Here is an 18256-nt window from a genome sequence, read left to right on the forward strand (position 1 = left end):
CAATAATTAATATACCAATGAGTTTACTATTTCTGGCATTAGTGAAATCGTATTCACCTCCACATGCTCTAAATTTGCCCCTAAATTACATATAGGAATGCCCACCCTAAACTGCACATAGAAATGAAATAAAGATTCTCAACTGACAGGATGCCCCTGCAGACCTGGGCTGACTTTATGGTCACTGCCATCTTAACAGTAGTTGCTCTCGCTTAACCGAGCGAGGTGGAGGCTGGATTGAGCCCTGTCCCTGGTTGTCTGCTCTCCCGACAGCGGATGAACGAGGAGGGGTTATTGTATGTACAGCAGGTGCCAGGCACGTTCTGTGGCACTTTTATTTCCTCTTCTTGAGGAATTCACAGACGAAGTAGATGGTGACTTGGCACTCAGAGTCGTTCCACTCTCCCGTGCTGAGCATTTCCACACAGTCCTCGCGGCCAGCTGGGTCGTGAGGTTCCCCTTCCTTCCAGTTACTGTAGTTCTGCAGCGGGCTGTTGTCTGCGTACACAAACTGTCCTTCTTTTTCCATGTCATTCAGCCCAATGAAGGCTCGGAAGAGGCCACTGTTGGAGATGTAGTCAGCAAGCAGGGCGTTGGTTGCCTCATCTTTAGGCATGGCCAGTGTTCCTCCTCTGTCTCTGCAGTGAATCAAGGCTTCTCTGTAATTCTTCTCTTCTTTCACGATGTAATAGAATTTCTCATCTGTCTCCCTGATACCAGCTATAACTTTAAAGGAGAAAAAAATTGCTTAATGGCATGTCAACAAATATTGAAGGTGCTTCTGTTCCAGTATGACAATGAGATGATTTTTACATTAGAATTAATAAAAGGGAGAGAGGATGAACAATGAGGACACGATCAGAGACTGATGCTACTAATGGAACTGACAAGCACCTTGCACACGTTAGGACAAAAACTATTCAGTCCTGATTGGCACGTGTCTCCTGTGGCACTTGAGTTTTATTTCATGGATATCTAGTACTAATCAAATCAAGGCATGCTAAAAGGAAAAGGAGCAATGCCTAACTCTGGATCACCACCATGGTTTGCATTTGAATACAGATTGTGAAAGAGTGCTCGGGGATAGAAACACGGGAGTGTTGATAGCTTTCCAGGCCCTTCCCATGTCGAGGAAAGTCAATGTGGCTGCTAAAATCAGACATTTTAAATATGGCCTGATATTCTGAGCTGCTGTAGCCACTAAGTGGCATTCACTGGGAAGGAAACGGACTGCTCAGCAGCTTTAAAAGGCAAGCTTCTCAGGCAGTGTGTATCCTAGGGAGTTAAGCAGTGCCAAGGAGCACATGCATGGGCAGCTAGAAGTTGATTGTCCCTGCTGATGGATTGCTGGAATAGTCCTGAGCAGATCTTTGGCCTGGAGTAACTAACACCCTCCCAAACAATTCAAGAATTACCCCAGGTGCAGTTTAGGAGCTGGTAGAGGGACACTCCTGATAATATGGCATTTGTTTTTGTAGGATTTAATAATATAGATGAGGGCTGTTCTGTGGCAGTTGCCCACAGTCTCAGACACATTTAATTTACTGATACAGATCTAGTCCTAGAAGCAGTTGTAGAATGTTCTCAAAAACCTCTGCTATGCTGGGAAATGCTCTTCCTTCCTTTCAGTCTGGGCAGTTTGCACTGGCCACCTGACAGTGCTGCCTGCAGACCTGTCTTCTGATAACCCATGTCTTTGGGTGTTGGTCCCTTGTTACAGGAAAATGATGCTTGCACTGAGGGGAGCACTTAGGAGTACTGTGCCTGCAGCCTTCCTGTGCAGCAGAAAGATCAAGAGGTTCCTGTTGCTTTTCCTGCCTCTCTGGAGCAGATTGGCACAAACTGCCCAGAGGCAGTTAGCAAGCTGTGCCTTGTGCTTTTCATGATTCTTTCTGTTGTGCTGTTGATAATTTCTGTATTGTTTTTGCTTTTAATCATCTGCTGCTTATATCCATACAGGTGCAAGACTGTCTCTTTTCTGTGTGTTTTTGGAGTGGCTCACACAGTGGCACCTTCTCTCTGGGTCATCTATGGATGCTGCCATAGAGCAGCAATGGAAGAAGAATAGCAATGATAAATGTGATAGGAGCCAAATAAATCACATCAAATACGTAAGGATCCTTACCATTCTTTAAAAACTTGATGGATGTGTTAAGACGAGCAACATTGATATTCAGTTGTCCAACAACTCTGCGGTATCTTCCACAGTCACAGACGGTGCCTGATGCAATACAAAGGACAAAGGATTTATTTCTTTAGAAGCATTTTTGTATGTATGTGTGGAGGGTCAGCTGTAGCCCACTTCCAAACCTTCTGAAGGCTTGGCCTCCACTTGGGGAGAACCAGTCTCACCCTGCCCCACTGGCCATACTTCTGTTGATCAAAGCACTTAATATTTTGTCTCTGTACGCTCCTTGCTAACTAGCTTAAAGGTCCCAACTTTAAAAAACATGGATGGAAGAGTTTGCTGTCTTCCTTCCACCCATATCAATGTAAGATTTGCACATGCTCTGCCCCTCATCATCGGTTCTGTCTAACTGCAGAGATGTGGCTTGTCATGATGACCTCTACAGTGTTACATCTGAATTCCAAAGGTCTACCTTTGTATCCATAAACAGCGCTGGTTCTCTGGCTTTCTCATGGGAACAAAAGCCTCCATGAAATGGGGAACTGCTGTTTTCTCAGTGAAGTTTTGTGAATATGCATAGAGGTGGGACTAGCAAAACTTTGGTAGAAGGACCATGTTAGTGAACTGCTGCATGCAGCTGTGGTACAGCAGAAATAGGTGGTACCAATTCAAATAATCAATAGCTTTCAAGCACTGAAGTGTCAGTTATATTTTTCTTGGTAAAATGAAATTTGGCTTGGTATAGGGTTTTTTTGTTTGTCTCTTATTCTCAGGAAGAAAATTTGTTGCTGATGGTTTCCCATTGAGAACCAAACTAGCTTTGCATTTGAAATCTAAAAATTTACACAATTGTACATTCAAGGTGGGAAGACATTAAAGGTTATTAGGACTGAGAAGATTTTTCTGGGTCATCAGATCCAAATTCTCCTCCTGTAACCAAATGCATTGCATTCATTTGACAACAGATTGTGCTCTATCTAAGATAACTTATTTTTTCGTCTCCATGTTCCTATCAAGAAACTCTTAAAGTACTTAATTCCACTGGTATTCACAAACTTCCTTCTAGTTTCCAGTATAAATGTACTGCTGGCCTGTCTATGTGTTAATTTTTATGATATCAAACATTACCCATTAATTTAGGTAACTCTTCCCCATTTTGTGTGTGTTGGTATATTCATAGGCATCAGTCATGTTCCTACCCAAGCCTTCATTTTGATAAACAAAACTTTTTCAGTCTCTTCCTGTTTGTTTTGCCTATTAACAAGTTTGTCCATGGGCCCTAAAATGTTGTGAAACTCCAAACAGGCCAACCCTGAAATCAAGACATTGTGCAGAGAAAGATGCGTAGCATACCTGCTTTCCCCTTTTTTCCAGACACCCCTGATAAGCCTTTGGCTCCTTTGTCACCTGAATAAAGAGGAAAATATATTCTCAGATCTCAGACAGTGCAAGTCAGGGGAGCGACTTTGAAAAACCTGTTTAATAATATATTAACGGTGTGCTTCTGATAGGAAGCCCTGATGTACCGTGCTGGCAGATGTGCCAAGTCAAACAAACCATGATTAATTTTGGTGTATGGAAATAAGGAGAACCCTTTAATAGCTAACTCACTGATAACACAGGCATCTCGTGTGCTGCTGGTTCCTGGTACCACTTACTTTAAATATCAACTGCACAATGATCCTGAGAGGCTGAAAGCACTCAAGAAATCTGCGGGAGGTGAGACCTGGGTTTTCTCATCTCCTTGCAGGACAGAGCCCTTCCCTGGGTTCAGTAGCTCCATGATGGGATGAGGTCGCAGATGAGGCTGATGTGCACTAAGCCACTGAACTCATGTGTGCAACAGATGAAGTGTGTGGGCAGCAGTTAGCACCTGCACGAGATGAGGTCACCAAGGAGCAGCATTTCATTTCAGTTATAGTTCATGGAAATGTGATTTACTTTCATCCAACGGCTTTCCCCTTCTTCTGAATATCATAAAAATGATAGAAATACTTCTTCAAATGTGCTACTGTGTAAGTGGAGGTGACCAGCTTTTTAAAAAATCTGAGCTGTAATTTGGATCAGAAACAGCTGGACTTTATCTGAAATTCATGTCAGCTTTTCTTTTATGAATTAAAACCTTCAGAGGTCAAAAATTGCTGATGCATGCTCTGCCTTGTTCATGGCTGTGTTTTGATGTGCTCTTCCCTTTATATGCTTGTGGTTTTTTTTTAAAGAAATTGGGAGTTGGTCGTCATTTTAATTAGCATTGCATAACACTCTACACACTTATAAGCTGAAATTTCTGGGTTGCTTCATTAAGAGCTTGAATGTTTAATGGTAGATTTAAACAGTGACTTAGTGACCTTTGCTTCTGCAAATAAAGAAAGAAAATGAGAAAAACTAGAAGGGGTCAATAAATTGTACATTCAGGTTGAGAGAGAGCTTGATTTAAAGGCTCAGAGCATTGGTTTACTTACAGATAAAGATAAGCAATTTGTGGAATTCTTAAATTCTAGTCTCCTTGATTGAAGACATCTTAGGAGATAACTGTGTTTTCAGTTGTCTAGGCACTTCTGAAAATTAGTCCTTCGGGCCAAATTCTTTTCTTCTTCTGTGATACTGAGGCTGGCTAGAGGCCATCAAAGGTTTATTAAATGCATTGGCTTGAGAAGCTCCCTGGAGAGATTGTTCCACCCACTCACCCACATGCCAGGGTTGATGTGCTGGTTAGAGACCACAGAGTTTTCTGGGGATGGTGGAATCCCTGCTCAGCTTTCAAGGCAGGACGCCTTGTGGCAGAAGTAATATTCCTTCTGAAGTAGCTCTTTAGGAGTATTTGGAAGGAGTGCTTCAGCCATCTTCTCAGATGACTAGAGCATAATATCATGAAATTATTGTTCAGGTAGACTGAGAGTCTACCTTGATTTGTGAGTAGTTGACATCCCTGGTTACGTGAATGCTTTCTTAAAACCCCTAAAATCATTCCATTAACTAGCTGTCCTGTGCATTTCTTGCTCATGTGTCCCACAGCAGTGCAAGTGACAAGATGTGGCATCCTGAGCAGCTGCAGAATATTGATTTAGGTCATCAGAATCCAGTGCAGAGACACAAATTCGTCTCTCTCTTTTAAAGCATTCAGAGGATTTACTTCAGAAGGGCCAGGTTTCTCCCTTCCTCTTTTACCATCAAAGAGGATTGACTTCTTAACTCATTAAGCAAATTATTTTACCTGAGTAAGTTAGATATATTGCACGTGGGAAGTAAAACAAGAATATCTCAGTTAGCTCTCATGACCAATCTCTATACATAATTTTATTTGGAGAGCATTGGTCACAGCCGTTATTTGGTATTACTCCATACCTGGAACTTTCACAAAACACATATTTACCTTGAGGGAAAAAAAAAGAAAACTTGCAGACCACAGCTTACCCTTTCCACCAATTGGGCCAATTTTCCCAAGCATTCCCTGGTCACCAGCATCCCCCACAGGTCCTTTGTTTCCTAAGAGAAGAAATAAAGAGGAAAAGAGTATGGATGGTTTCTGTCACTTCTTTCCCAGGCAGTATTTAGGTCTGTACTGCTGCTATTTTTGCTGAGCATGGCCAGTCCACCCGTGTGGCAAAGTTGAAATGAGTGGAGCCCCAAGGATGGTTGGAGGAGGACAGCGCAGATCCCTGCTGCTGTAAGATACAACAGTAGGACATTGGAAGGCACCTTGGTAGAACTGCCTGTTCAAATACCCAGAAATGTCATGTTTTCTTACAGAAAATACAAACTATAACTGCTACTGAGTATTCAAATATTGATTTTACTGCACAGCCAAACCTGGCTGACAGCAGGCGTTTTTTTTGTTTGGTTGGTTTGTTTTTGTGGTTTTTTTCCTCCCCCCCAGACAAAAGTCTTTCCTTCTTTCTTGAGGTGAAGTCCTCATGGCTTTGCTGGGAATCCTTCTCAAAGCAGGACTGCAAACAGGAAGCTACTAGTTTTGCTGTCTATGCTTTCCCAGTCCTCAGAGCACCAAAATAACAGATGCCTTTTTAATTGATGAATAGTTTAACTCCTAAAATAGCTGGCTAATGATGACAGCCCAATTTAGGGAATCTCAGCTTAACATGCTGAATTTAACATCACTAAGATGCTTCAAAAATGGTTGGTTACCCAATTCCCTTGTATCTTACCTAATCTTTTTAAGGTAAGAAGCAAAGTCATATTAATGCATTTAAAAATGTAAAAGTTTTTTGTTGTAACAATAACAACAGGGTGATTTTAAAGTTTCTATAAAGGTAAAAACTTTCCTGATTAGTCTTAAACCACTCTCAAGGAATATGATAATGGATATGCATTATCATTAAACTCTAATAATAAATTAAGCTTTTGTATTAGAGTTCTCTTACTGAATTTTGAGAGTTATTTCCTAGTCATACATCAGGATGGTCAACAAAATTTAGTCTCAGTTGTCCCTATTTTGCAGCCAAGCAAATGGAAGCATACACTGAGAAACAAAGTTTCTTGGTAAGAGAACAATAATCTTTCTGATTGTACATATGATCTGGGTAGTGACTGTACATATGATCTGGGTCTTCTGGCTCGCACTCACGACAGCCACTTGGGAGAGGAGCAGTAAATGTGCTGCTTTATTACACGACTCTTTAAATTTATTGCCAGGTATAGTCTTATGTGTCGGTAGGAATTGCACCAAGCTCTCTTGAGCATTGTTAGGTTCACTCATTAATGTTTGACAGGATTGTGAAATCCACAGGTGCAACAGGAATGAAAAGCATTAAACAACACTGGTCATATGCACCAGTACAGTTGTGTACAATGACATTCACATGCCAGTAATAGCCCACAAACTGTCATACATACCTTTTGGTCCTTTTGGTCCAACCTTTCCTTGTTTGCCCACTTCTCCTCTGTCTCCTTTTTCACCTTCATCCCCTTCCAAAAAAACAGAAAATAAAGCATCATGGCACATTTCTCTCAGTGCAGTAAGTGCAACTGTACATCCTCAGAAAGTAAAGTTCACAGATGTTTTGTGTTGGTTGGGGGTTTTTTTGTTTTGTTTTGTTTTTTCCTGCTAATTTCTTTTTATTTCACATTGAAGTCACAGAAGCCATGGGATAAATTTCCAGAGAAGAGCTGATGAATCTGACCGTCATTAGGAAAAGCTAAAAACTTTATCTTTTGGAGAGGCTATTCCAACATGAGAATTATACAACTGTATTGGGTTTGCATGGCCAGGTTTTGGTAGCGGGGAGGCTACAAAGATGGCTTCTGTTAGAAGCTGCCAGAAGCTTCCTCCCATGTGTGACAGAGCCAATGCCATCGGCTCCAAGATAGACCCACCACTGGCCAAGGCTGAGCCCATCAGTGATGGTAGTTGACCCTCTGTGATAATGTATTTAAGAAGGGGAAAAAGTTGCTGCACAACAGCAATTGCAGGTGGAGAGGGGAGTGAGAAGATGTGAGAGAAACAACTCTGCAGACACCAGAAGGAGGGGCAGGAGGTGCTCCAGGCGCTGGAGCAGAGATTCCCCTGCAACTTGTGATGAAGACCATGGTGAGGCAGGCTGTCCCCCTGCAGTCCATGGAGGTCCATGGTGGAGCAGATGTCCACCTGCAGCCTATGGAGGACTCAAAGCTGGAGCAGGTGGATGCCCAAAAGAGGCTGTGACCCTGTGGGGAGCCTCATCTGGAGCAGGTTCCTGGCAGGACCTGTGGCACTGTGGAGAGAGGAGCCCAAACTAGAGCAGTTTGTGAAGAACTGTGGCCTGTGGGAAGGACTCATGCTGGAGAAGTTTGTGGAGGACTGTCTCCCATGGGAGGGACCCCATGCTGGTGCAGGGGCAGAGTGTGAGTTCTTCCACTGAGGAGGAAGGAGCAGCAGAGACAGCATGTGATGAACTGACCACAATCCCCATTCCCTGTCCCCCTGTGCTGCTGAAGGGGAGGAGGTAGAGAAATTGGGAATGAAGTTAAGCCCGGGAAGAAGGGAGGAATAGGTAGAAAGTGTTTAAGATTTGGTTTTATTTCTCATTACCCTACTCTGATTTGATTGGTAATAAAATTAAACTAATTTCCCCAGCTTGAGTCTGTTTCGCCCATGACGGTAATTGGTGAGTGATCTCTCCCTGTCCTTATCTCGACCCCTGAACCTCTTGTTATATTTTCTGTCCCCTGTCCTGTGGAGCAGGAGAGTGATAGAGTGGCTTTGGTGGGCATCTGGCATCCTGCCAGGGTCAGCCCACCACAACACCACCAGTTTCTAGTTCTGTCCTTTAAGCTCTGTTAGCTATAAAGCAGATAATTAAGTCAGTCTTTCTCTGTTGGGAAACCTGTGCACACACAGAAGAGCTGCCAGGAGAGGCAATATTAATTGTTTATAGTGAGTCTCTTCATAGTGACTCTGCTCAGGGTACGCAGGTGCTTTTGGAATGGGAGGAATGTAAATATGTTGAAATAGATCTTAGCAGAGGCCTTAGCACTTAGTACGCCAGAAGTCTTGCCTTCAGTTTTTGACAGGTGACATTTATATGTTGGTATAGCAAACATGTTTTGCAATCACTGTGATGCTGTATTTTGAGTATGTCATACCCAGAGTACCTGTAAGAGGTAAAGTCGTTGTCTTTATTACAGTGGTGCAGAGATTTCTCCAAATGAGATCAAGACCCTATTACAGAGGTTCCTGTACAGTACTGTGTAAGTACACTTACTATTGTAAGAGTCTCTCACTGAGCAGCTTACAGTCTAAAGGAGCAAGGCAGCAATTAGTAGGAAAGAAATGTTATCTCCTTCCTTAGCTAGCATATAATTTTGCTTTGTATTATGCAGGTGTGGTGGTTTTAGCATGGCTGGCAGCCAAACAGCCAACAGCCTCTCACTCACCCTCCCCAGCCGGGAAATGGGGAGGGAATCAGAAGGGTAAAAGTGAGAGAACTCGTGGATTGAAATAAAAACAATGCAGTAATTTAAATAAAATTGTAATTAAAATAATAATTATAATAACAGTAATAATGGAATATAGAATTGGGTGATGCACAGTACAGTTGCTCACCACTCGCTGACTGATGCCCAGCCCGGTTGGTGGCTAGAGATCCCAGTGCAGAGACAATCCTGAAACCAAAAGTGCAACCCCCGAAGAGAGAGAGAGCCTGAGAGATCCGAGATAATCTGAGAGCTTTCTGATCAACCCTCATTAATATACTAAACATGACGTTATATGATATGGAATATCTCTTTGGCTTATCCAAATGCCAGTTTGGGTTTGCTAATTTACTACGCTTCCCCCACATTTCTTCTGCACCTGCAGACTAGCAAAACATGGGAAGTGGGAATGTCCTTGATTTTTCTTAGCAACAACTAAAAACATTAGTATATTATCAACATTGTTCTCATAACAAATCCCATACTGAAACCAAAACACAGCACTATTCTAGCAACTAAGAAGAAAATTAGCTGTCCTAGTGAAACCAGGACAGCAGGAAATTGGAGCACAACTGGAGTTAATTTTCTTATCTTCTACTTAGTTTTGAGCCGAATCCCAAGAACATCTTTCCTCTTTAAAAAAAAAAACAAACGAACAAATGCTGAGTGGGGAAAACCCCTGCGCTCCTTTGCACTGAATGACCAGCACTGAGTGCAGGCAGCCTCCCAAAGCCTCTCCCTCTGACCCTGCCCCTGTCTGCAGGAAGCCTTGCCGTGCAGTAGGAAGCAATGCCACAGTCTTTTGGCCAAGGCAGGACCTCACGTGTGAGTGGCAGCCAGTTGTACCTGTGCCTGCTGCCCAGAAGGGGAGAAGTTCAGCATATGGAGACCCAGGGAGGGAAATCTGTCTGGATATCAGCAAAAGAGAAGTGAGGATAGCACAGCATTACGTGACAAGACCCTGTCTCACTGAAGATGGTGCCTCCAGCCCTGGCAGAAGATGTTGAGGGAAGTGGCTGTGCTGAAGGTGACTGTGACTCGGGCAGCCACTCGCAGCCTCCCACGAGCAGTAGTTGAAAGGGCTTGCCTGAGCCAAGCACTGCATCCAGACCACTCCTGAACAACCACTGGAGATTCTTCCCTGCACAGATTAGTCCCATGCCTTTTAAAGCCATTTATATGTTTGGCCCCTATAATATCCTGTGGTAAATAGGTCAATGATCTAATTATGTGCTGAGGGAGAAAGTAGCTTCCTGTGGTTTCATTGGATCTCATTCTTATTTTCTGAAAAATACTGCCCACTCATTCCTCATTTACCTTCTCCTACGTTCTGTAGCCCTAGGTAGTGTATTGTGGGCTGGTCTATGAGGTGATGACAGATGAGAAGTGGTGCATATTAATTGCAGCATATAAAACATAGTATTAGCTGTTTGGCTCCTTTCCATGTCAGTTACGTGGACTGGGCTGAGTCTGTCCCTGTACGCTGAAAAAAACTTCAGTGTTGGGACTCTCATGTGGAGGTCAGACTTGCCCCGTTGGTCAGGATGCCCTTTGGGGGGGATAATCAGTCGTCCAAGCTGAGGAAGATAAAGGGCTGAACTTCAGTCCATGTTGGAGGGAGGAAGCACTTGCTAGTGGGATGGACAAGGAGGAAACGTGACATGGTGTGTGTGTGTGTGCAGGCTCACTCAGACACTTTGGTTTTAACACCATCTGCTACAAGACAAAATAGGAAGGGAAAAGGCTATAAGCAGTCAGCAATAGAAATTTTAAACATCTCTATTTTCACTGGTTCTTAAAAATACTGGAAAAGTCAGTATATATTTCCAAAAGCCAAGCTCCTTAAATATCCAGCTGAAGCTGTGGGTCTGAGCCTGGAGCTGATGGAAGGATGCCTCCTTGTACTGGGTTCTCCGACCGTCAGACAGCAGAGCCAAAGAATGTACAGCTTAATTTTGCTGTTGACCTCAGTGCTAACAACATTTACAATTGAGAAACCAAGAAATTGTCCTTTCCAAACCTATCTATGAAACCCTTGAGAAAAGTGTAAAAGTCACTTCTCAGTAGTTCAGAAATTCAGAAGAGATTTCCAGAGGCTGACAAAGGGCTTGTGAAATGAAATTCCAGGAAAAGGTTAAGAGCTGATCTGATCACGGTCTGCAAACCCATACAGGGGGAGAAATGTGGGATAATAGAAGGGAAGCAGGGTGTGATTCAAAGGCTGGAAAAGCCGGATGAGTCCTGACTAGAAATGCAGCGTGGGGTTGTTTAACAAATGGACCGCGCTCTCTGGCAGGGGAGGGAGGCGTAGGAGGCTTCTCATGTCCAGCCTTTCCCCGTGCAATGAATTCCTTTGTGTAAGATATGCTGTAACTCTGGGGCCGTTGTAGAAGCTGCTGAGGGAGTTTCTTTGGCCTGTGTCATGCAGGAGAGCAAACCTCTCTGTGGACAGCTAGTTACATTCCCTGTGGCTTGCAGACTGCTCTCTTGGGTTAAAGGCTCTAGAGAGACTGTTGTTCGCTGCGGAAGGAAGACCTCTCTGCAAGAAAGATGCTTTTTTTTTTTTTTGTAAGAAACATTGTTCAGACAGTTAATCTTAGAAATAGAACTCAGGAAAGAAAGTCAATATACAAGTGGAGAAGCTGTGGTTACTTTCCAAAGACGTTGTCTTCCAGTCTCAGTTGCAACCTTTCAAGCCACTGAAAGCTGCAGTGGCTTTTTCTGAGAGACTTTGGAGCAAGCTTTTCACACATGGGGCTGCTGGAGATGAAGATAGGTTGCCCTGCATGGGCCATCAGAGGAAAAGGGTAAAAGTGGGAAAGTTTGTTCTGGAGAATTTGAGAGATTAGAGAGTTCTTCAGCTTTTATTGCTAACACTTTGTGTAGTCCCAATTTTTGCTCAAGCCCTCTAAAAGCTTAAGGGAGTGGGAAGTGAGATCTATCACCTGTTTCATCTTGGCATGAAGCAGCCTACCACACTCTGCCTTAGTTTCCCTACCTAGGAAAATGGGAAGAATAATAATTTGTTTATCTGTAAGGGAGGTAAATCCTGCTTTTCTCCCCATATTGCATCTCAGAATGGGTAGGCCATTAGAAAGCAAGGGTAGAAGCAAACAGTGTTAATTAGTAGTACCATCTCATTGCTAGTTTAAGACTGGATTACTAGTGCTTGATAATATGGTGTTATAATTATAAATGCGTCGTGTCCTGTGCAGTGATCTCAGATATTGACAAGAAACGTGAACTCTTGGGTTATGCTCCCCCCTTCTGGTCTCGCTATGATTTGCAGCCAGGTAGGAAGGATGGGGAGAAGAGGTTGGTGTGACTGTTTTGGGCAGGGGTTGAGCTGGCTTTGTCTCTAATTTATAATAAGCATCTCTCCCTTTACTTTGGGAATTCATGTGGACAGGCCATCCCACTGTATTAGCCACTTTTTTGTAATCTGACAGAAAACTGCATCTAAAACTCGGCAGTACTCTGGGCTGGATTTTTGAATGTTGTACTTCTGTGCTTTGTGCAACATGAGTTTTCTTACAGAAAAAAACCCAAAAAACAACAAACCTCAGATCCCTGACCTCATATGCCTGTAGTCTATACCTAGAGGTCAATCTCTCCTTTGTTCTGCTTTACAATTGGGGCAGTGTCAGGTTAAGTTTTAACCTAATTAGCAGAGTCACCTTAAAGCTGTGGTTGCAGGATGTCACATAATGCACTGCACTGGCATTTGAAACGTGGGTGAAGCACTTGGAGCCAGTAGCTGAAGCAAGGCCATTTCTTAACCTTGGTAGTATTCCCTCCAGCTGATTAACTTCTGTGTCACAGATTTAAAATACTAGACTATTAAAGTGAACACATGGAACAATAAATTACTAGACTCTTCCAGCTTGGGACTGTGCAAGACAGAAGGAAGGCAGAAGCCATAAGCAGCAAATGACTTTTTCAGTCATTAGAAAATTTTAATTGTAATTGAGAGGGAACTCCAGTCCTTCCTTATCCTATAAACAAGCTCAGGAAAATGCTGAAGGTCTAATAATCAGCAGGATTTTTAGGCATTTGAAAGCGTCTCTGCCTCTAAATAACACAGTGTTGAGAGGTTACATTTAGTAAGAATTTAATTAGTAAAAATTTACTGACCTTCAAATGACTTAGATTTCCCTGCTGAATCTTTTGTAGGCAATTTATTTGGTTTGTATTCATGAATGGAGGAAATTTTCAGGTTAAATTGTTCACATATATTTAGTAACTCCCCCGGTCTTGTGATTAATGGCTGACCCTGGTTCTTGGAGAATCAGGATGTAATCCCTGGGGATTGTGGAGCCCACACTTATCTGTAGAGGCAGCCCTGCAGCAGGGTTGGGGCTGTTCAGCCTGGAGAAGAGAAGGCTGAGGGTGGTGAGACACTGGCCCAGGTTTCCCAGAGAAGCTGTGGATGCCCCCTCCCTGGAAGTGTTGAAGGTCAAGTTGGGTGAGGCTTTGAGCAACCTGGTCTAGTGGAAGGTGTGCCTGCTCATCATGGCAGGGGGGCTGGAACTGGATGATCTTTAAGGTCCCTTCCAACCCAAACCATTCTATGACATCTGCAGGATTCCTAAAGGATAAAGCCGAGAGGAGACTCCTAGCTGGATTTATGCATGTGTTTCTATGGGAGCATGTCGCATCCAGCCTTTTCACTTAGAGGTTTGCTGAGAGACTCCCTGGGTCCACGCAGGGTTCTACTGAGACACTTCACCAGGTGTGCTGGCAATTCATGGTGTCAGGTCAGCTCCAGTTCCTGTCGCCTGACCAAAAATACTGCAGAAATGTTAATAGTCTCTAAGCCTCTCTTTTGCAGTGAATCAATTAAATTGTTTCTTCTGAAACAAAAGAAGGGCAAAGACTCTTGATTGTAGCGACCCGTCCCAACAGGCAGCGTGGTGGGACCGTCCCAGTTTTAGCTCCCTGTACCCTGTACTTTACTCCTACCACCACGTGATTAGCGCACACCACAGCCCCATATACCTTCCTCCACGCTCCTGGGCGTACCCACCCTTTCAAATGACAGAAACACAAATTTCGCTGGGCTACAGCACACTTGTCCTCCTACATCAGATACTCTGAGTTGAAAAAAGTTGGCCACCAGCCAAAAAGTCCTTGAAACGCTGTGGGGGCATGGCTGATTTGCTGTGAGGGGGCAGGGATGGTTAACCTTGATTAGTACTTGATTAGTGTGGGTGTGGCTGCTTTGCACTGCTTGCCTTGGATGCCTTTAGCATTTCTAGGCAATGTCCCACTACAAAGGCTTTGTATGGAATCCTTTACCCTTCTGATCATGCATGGCACAGTTCTGCTGAGCTCCATGTTTCATCCTCGTAGTCCCACCTGAGGTGGCATAGGGACCCTCCCCACCTCCACAGGCAGATTGTGAAGAGTACAGGTGACTTCTGCCTCTCCTGTGTCTTAAACTAAAGGGATAAGTAGACGTGCATAATTCTGAAGCCTTGAGAACCCTCCAGGAGCAACTGAATGCCCCGTTCTCTTGAAAGAGCCTTGCAGATAGCCACAGGATTAGCTCTCAGCATCTTCATTCTGCAGCCTATGGACACTGTGTGACCCTGAGCACCATGAATGTTTGCAGCATTTGTGCATGCACAATCTGTATTGAGACGTTTTGTCACCAGAGGGAGTCGCAGACTCCAAGAAATAAGCAAATACAGCCCGGTTTGTCTTTCCAGTGTACGAGCACGTCAGAGCTACGTCAGTGGAAATTCACAGAATCACAGAATTGCCTAGATTGGAAAGGACCTTTAAGATCATCGAGTCCAATCATTAACACTGACAAGTCCTCGACTAAACCATGTCCCTAAGCACCACATCTACCCTACTCTTAAATACCTCCAGGGATGGGGACTCTACCACTCCCCTGGGCAACCCATTCCAATGCCTGAGAACCCTTCCAGTAAAGAAATTCTTCCTAACATCCAATCTAAACTTCCCTTTGTGCAACTTGAGGCCATTTCCTCTTGTCCTGTCACTTGTTACTTGGTTGAACAGACCGACCCCCACCTCTCTACACCCTCCATTCAGGTAGTTGTAGAGAGCGAGAAGGTCTCCCCTCAGCCTCCTTTTCTCCAGGCTCAACAACCCCAATTGTCTCTTAAGAATTCCTTGAATTCCACTTTCAGTGTCTTTTACATCCTTTGCAAATTTTCCATTAGCAGTGGGGATTCTTGCTTTCAAGCTATATATGTCTAGCACATTTTTTGACATCTTCTGCCTCTCTTACACGATGTCCTCTTGCCTGTCCTTCCTCCTCCCTTCAGCCCCCAGCACTGACCTGCACGTCTCCCCCCCCCGCCTGATGTTGGGCACCCTTCTGACCCTGTGTTAAAGGAATTCAACTCACTAAACAGCACTATCAATAATACAAATAATACACATTTTTAGTGAGTGGGCTGAATCAGCTCAGTGAAAAGGCTGATGAGTAAACAGCCGAGCCAGCACAATGTGAAGGTAGGAACACATGGTGAGAGCAGGGGAAGAAGAAGATGTTGTGCCTCCCTTTTTGGCGGAAAACCTGACAGATGAGTGCAGCTGTAGTGTGCAGCTGCATCCGTAGCCACTCCCCCCGGTGTCCTGCAGGAACGTGCAGGGCTCCCACAGATGCAACCCTGAGAAATAAAGCATTTTGCTCACAAGTTCTTGGACTTGTCTTTTTTTCATCCAGCTCCAAGTTAGACAATAGGGGCCCTTCGCTGGTGAAACAGAAATAATCAAGAATAAACTGGATTCTCAGCATGCTTTTCTGCTTTCTACTTACAATCGTCCACTAACTTCAGTGGAAATACCTTCTTCTCCTTGTATTGCAGGAGCCAGACCCAAGCTTTCAGTAGGTTCAGTGAAGCTCTGCTGACTTGTATGATTTGAAAGTGTGGGCCTTTGTGCATGACTGGGACATTTATTATTTCTTTAATAACACAGAAATAATTTAAATTATTCCTGATTCTCTTTTCGCTTAGTCTGCCCAATTTAATTTTCCCAGACTACTCTCCTGCCATTCTGATGTGATGTCAGAGATCCATGGATTACGGTGGCTTCAGTGAGGAATCAGACTGACATTGGTAAGAAATAAAGACCAAATATCTTTTGAATTTATGTATTTAAATCACCACATACATGCTTTGTAACTCAAGCTGATAAACTTCAGAAACTTGACCTACACTAAAATGAGGAAGTCTAAAAGACATGAAAAATAGAATTATGTGTTGAAGTTAAAGGGCTCTTCAGATCAAACATGAGGCGCTAAGAGGGAAGTTTAGTTATAGGTCTGAACAGCCTATAGGATGTGGTAAGGCATTTTATATTTTCGGAAGGAAATGTGGATAGCAGCATATCTGGTTTCTGAGAGAGTTTGAGATTTTCCAGGCGTGGAATTGCGTAAGCAAAATTAAAGCTGAGAGATGGACAGCTATACTGTAGACCACAGTAAATGCTATTTTGAGGCACCAGCCAATGTCATCGAGTTTATAAGCATCATTTGTCAGAAATAATAATAAAGAAACGCTTTACATCTAAATTGCTATGGGAAACTCCCGGTATTCTTCAGATTTCATCTCATTCCAGTTTCTCAATCTGGATCTGATTCAAGACCTTTGAAGTCCCTGTGTCTGGATTTCAAAGGAAAAGAGCTGGGAGCTGGGACAGATAGCAAGATCTAGAGCCAGTCTTCCGAGCACTGAGCACCTAGGAATCCACGTGAAATCAGCTTCCACAGAGCCAGCGCCTGCTCTAGTCTTCTCCCCAAGTTCATTCTTTTAATGGGAGTTTAGGAGTCAAAGTTTTGGGCCCTATGCTTATTTCTGCCCTCATGTTGTTGCTTATTGATTAACTCAGACGATGTCAGATCCCATCTCATTTATGTCAACAGCCCATTTAACAATTCCTTTGCAGGTTAGACAAAACTGAGCTTGCAGTCTCCAGGTGAGGCCAGGCTAGAAGAAAGGACAGAGCTGGGACACTGGTCGAAGGCAGAGCCCTGGGGAGCAGAGCCTGGTGTTCCTGCTGCTGCCAGGGCATGGACCAACAACTGGTGCTTTGCTGTCACCACACTAGCTGCTGCCTTCCCACAGTCCTGGTTCCTCTCTCAGCAGCAGCAACAGCCAGCCTGCTTCCAGGCTTGGAAGGGTGGGATGTAAGCAACAGGGCCATGACTAACTTTGCTAGGCCAAGCATTTGGCTGCCCTGGGTGATTCATTGTTTTAATCATAGAATCATAGAACATATTGGGTTGGAAGGGACCTTCAAAGGACAACTAGTCCAACCCCCCCTGCAGTGAGCAGGGACATCTTTACTAGAGCAGGTTGCTCAGAGCCTCATCAAGCCTGACCTTGAATATCTCCAGGGATGGGGCCTCCACTACCTCTCTGGGCAGCCTGTTCCAATGATCTACCACCCTCATATTGAAAAACTTCTTAATATCAAACATAAATCTACCCTTTTGTAGTTTAGAACCATTACCCCTCGTTCTATTGCTACAGGCCCTCGTGAACAGTCCCTCCCCAGATCCCTTACAGGCACCTTTCAGGTACTGGAAGGCCGCTATAAGATCTCCCCGGAGCCTTCTCTTCTCCAGTCTGAACAGCCCCAACTCTCTCAGCCTGTCCTCGTAGGAGAGGTGCTCCAGCCCTTGGATCATTTTTGTGGCCTCCTCTGGACACATGCCAACAGGTACACATCCTTCTTGTGTTGAGGGCTCCAAAGCTGGATGCAGTATTTTGTTTATGCTTGGTCTGGTTCTCTTTGGACCAAAGAAGCTGATGGAGTACAGAACTTGTCTTTTATTTCCCAGTTACTCAGCTGTGGATAAGCGTTATCTAATGTGTTTTCAGAGGTCCTGTGCCAAGTTGTTCCTCACTATCTCAGGTCAAACACCAAAAATCACTAGTTACAAATATTGAAATTCTGTTCTAGTCCAAAGCAAAGATTTTTTTTTCCTTTTTAGTTTCCCAGAGTATTTCAATAAGGATCCTAGAAATGCCTCCCACATTTCTGTTTTTAACTGGTATATAAGCCAGCTTGCTCTGTACCTTAAAAGCTTTTTCAAGAAAGCAGAACAAGACGGCCATTGCACTAGGACTGTATTCATATAAAAGAATCCCCTTGTTTTGAGAAGAGACCTGAGCGTTGCCTAGAAAAGGAAACTGGGAGAGGAGTGACAGCTTTTGCTTTTCTCTTCCCGCCCAC

At 43.8% G+C, this 18256-nt stretch overlaps 1 protein-coding gene across 1 annotated transcript in view; it reads right to left on the reverse strand.

Annotated features, from left to right (window-relative positions):
- Nucleotides 1-329: 329 nt before the first annotated feature.
- Nucleotides 330-18256, reverse strand: part of COLEC10 (collectin subfamily member 10) — a 21366-nt gene continuing 3439 nt past the window's right edge. Inside the window, exons 2-6 of the mRNA XM_010171558.2 lie at nucleotides 6980-7051; nucleotides 5543-5614; nucleotides 3482-3535; nucleotides 2126-2221; nucleotides 330-726 (exon numbers count right to left, since the gene is read on the reverse strand). Of these exons, the coding sequence (XP_010169860.1) occupies nucleotides 335-726; nucleotides 2126-2221; nucleotides 3482-3535; nucleotides 5543-5614; nucleotides 6980-7051 (686 nt within the window). The 3' untranslated portion in view covers nucleotides 330-334. The remainder of the gene's footprint in view (nucleotides 727-2125; nucleotides 2222-3481; nucleotides 3536-5542; nucleotides 5615-6979; nucleotides 7052-18256) is intronic.

Source organism: Antrostomus carolinensis, unplaced genomic scaffold, assembly GCF_000700745.2.
Source record: "Antrostomus carolinensis isolate BGI_N321 unplaced genomic scaffold, ASM70074v2 scaffold2387, whole genome shotgun sequence".
NCBI classification, from domain to species: domain Eukaryota; kingdom Metazoa; phylum Chordata; class Aves; order Caprimulgiformes; family Caprimulgidae; genus Antrostomus; species Antrostomus carolinensis.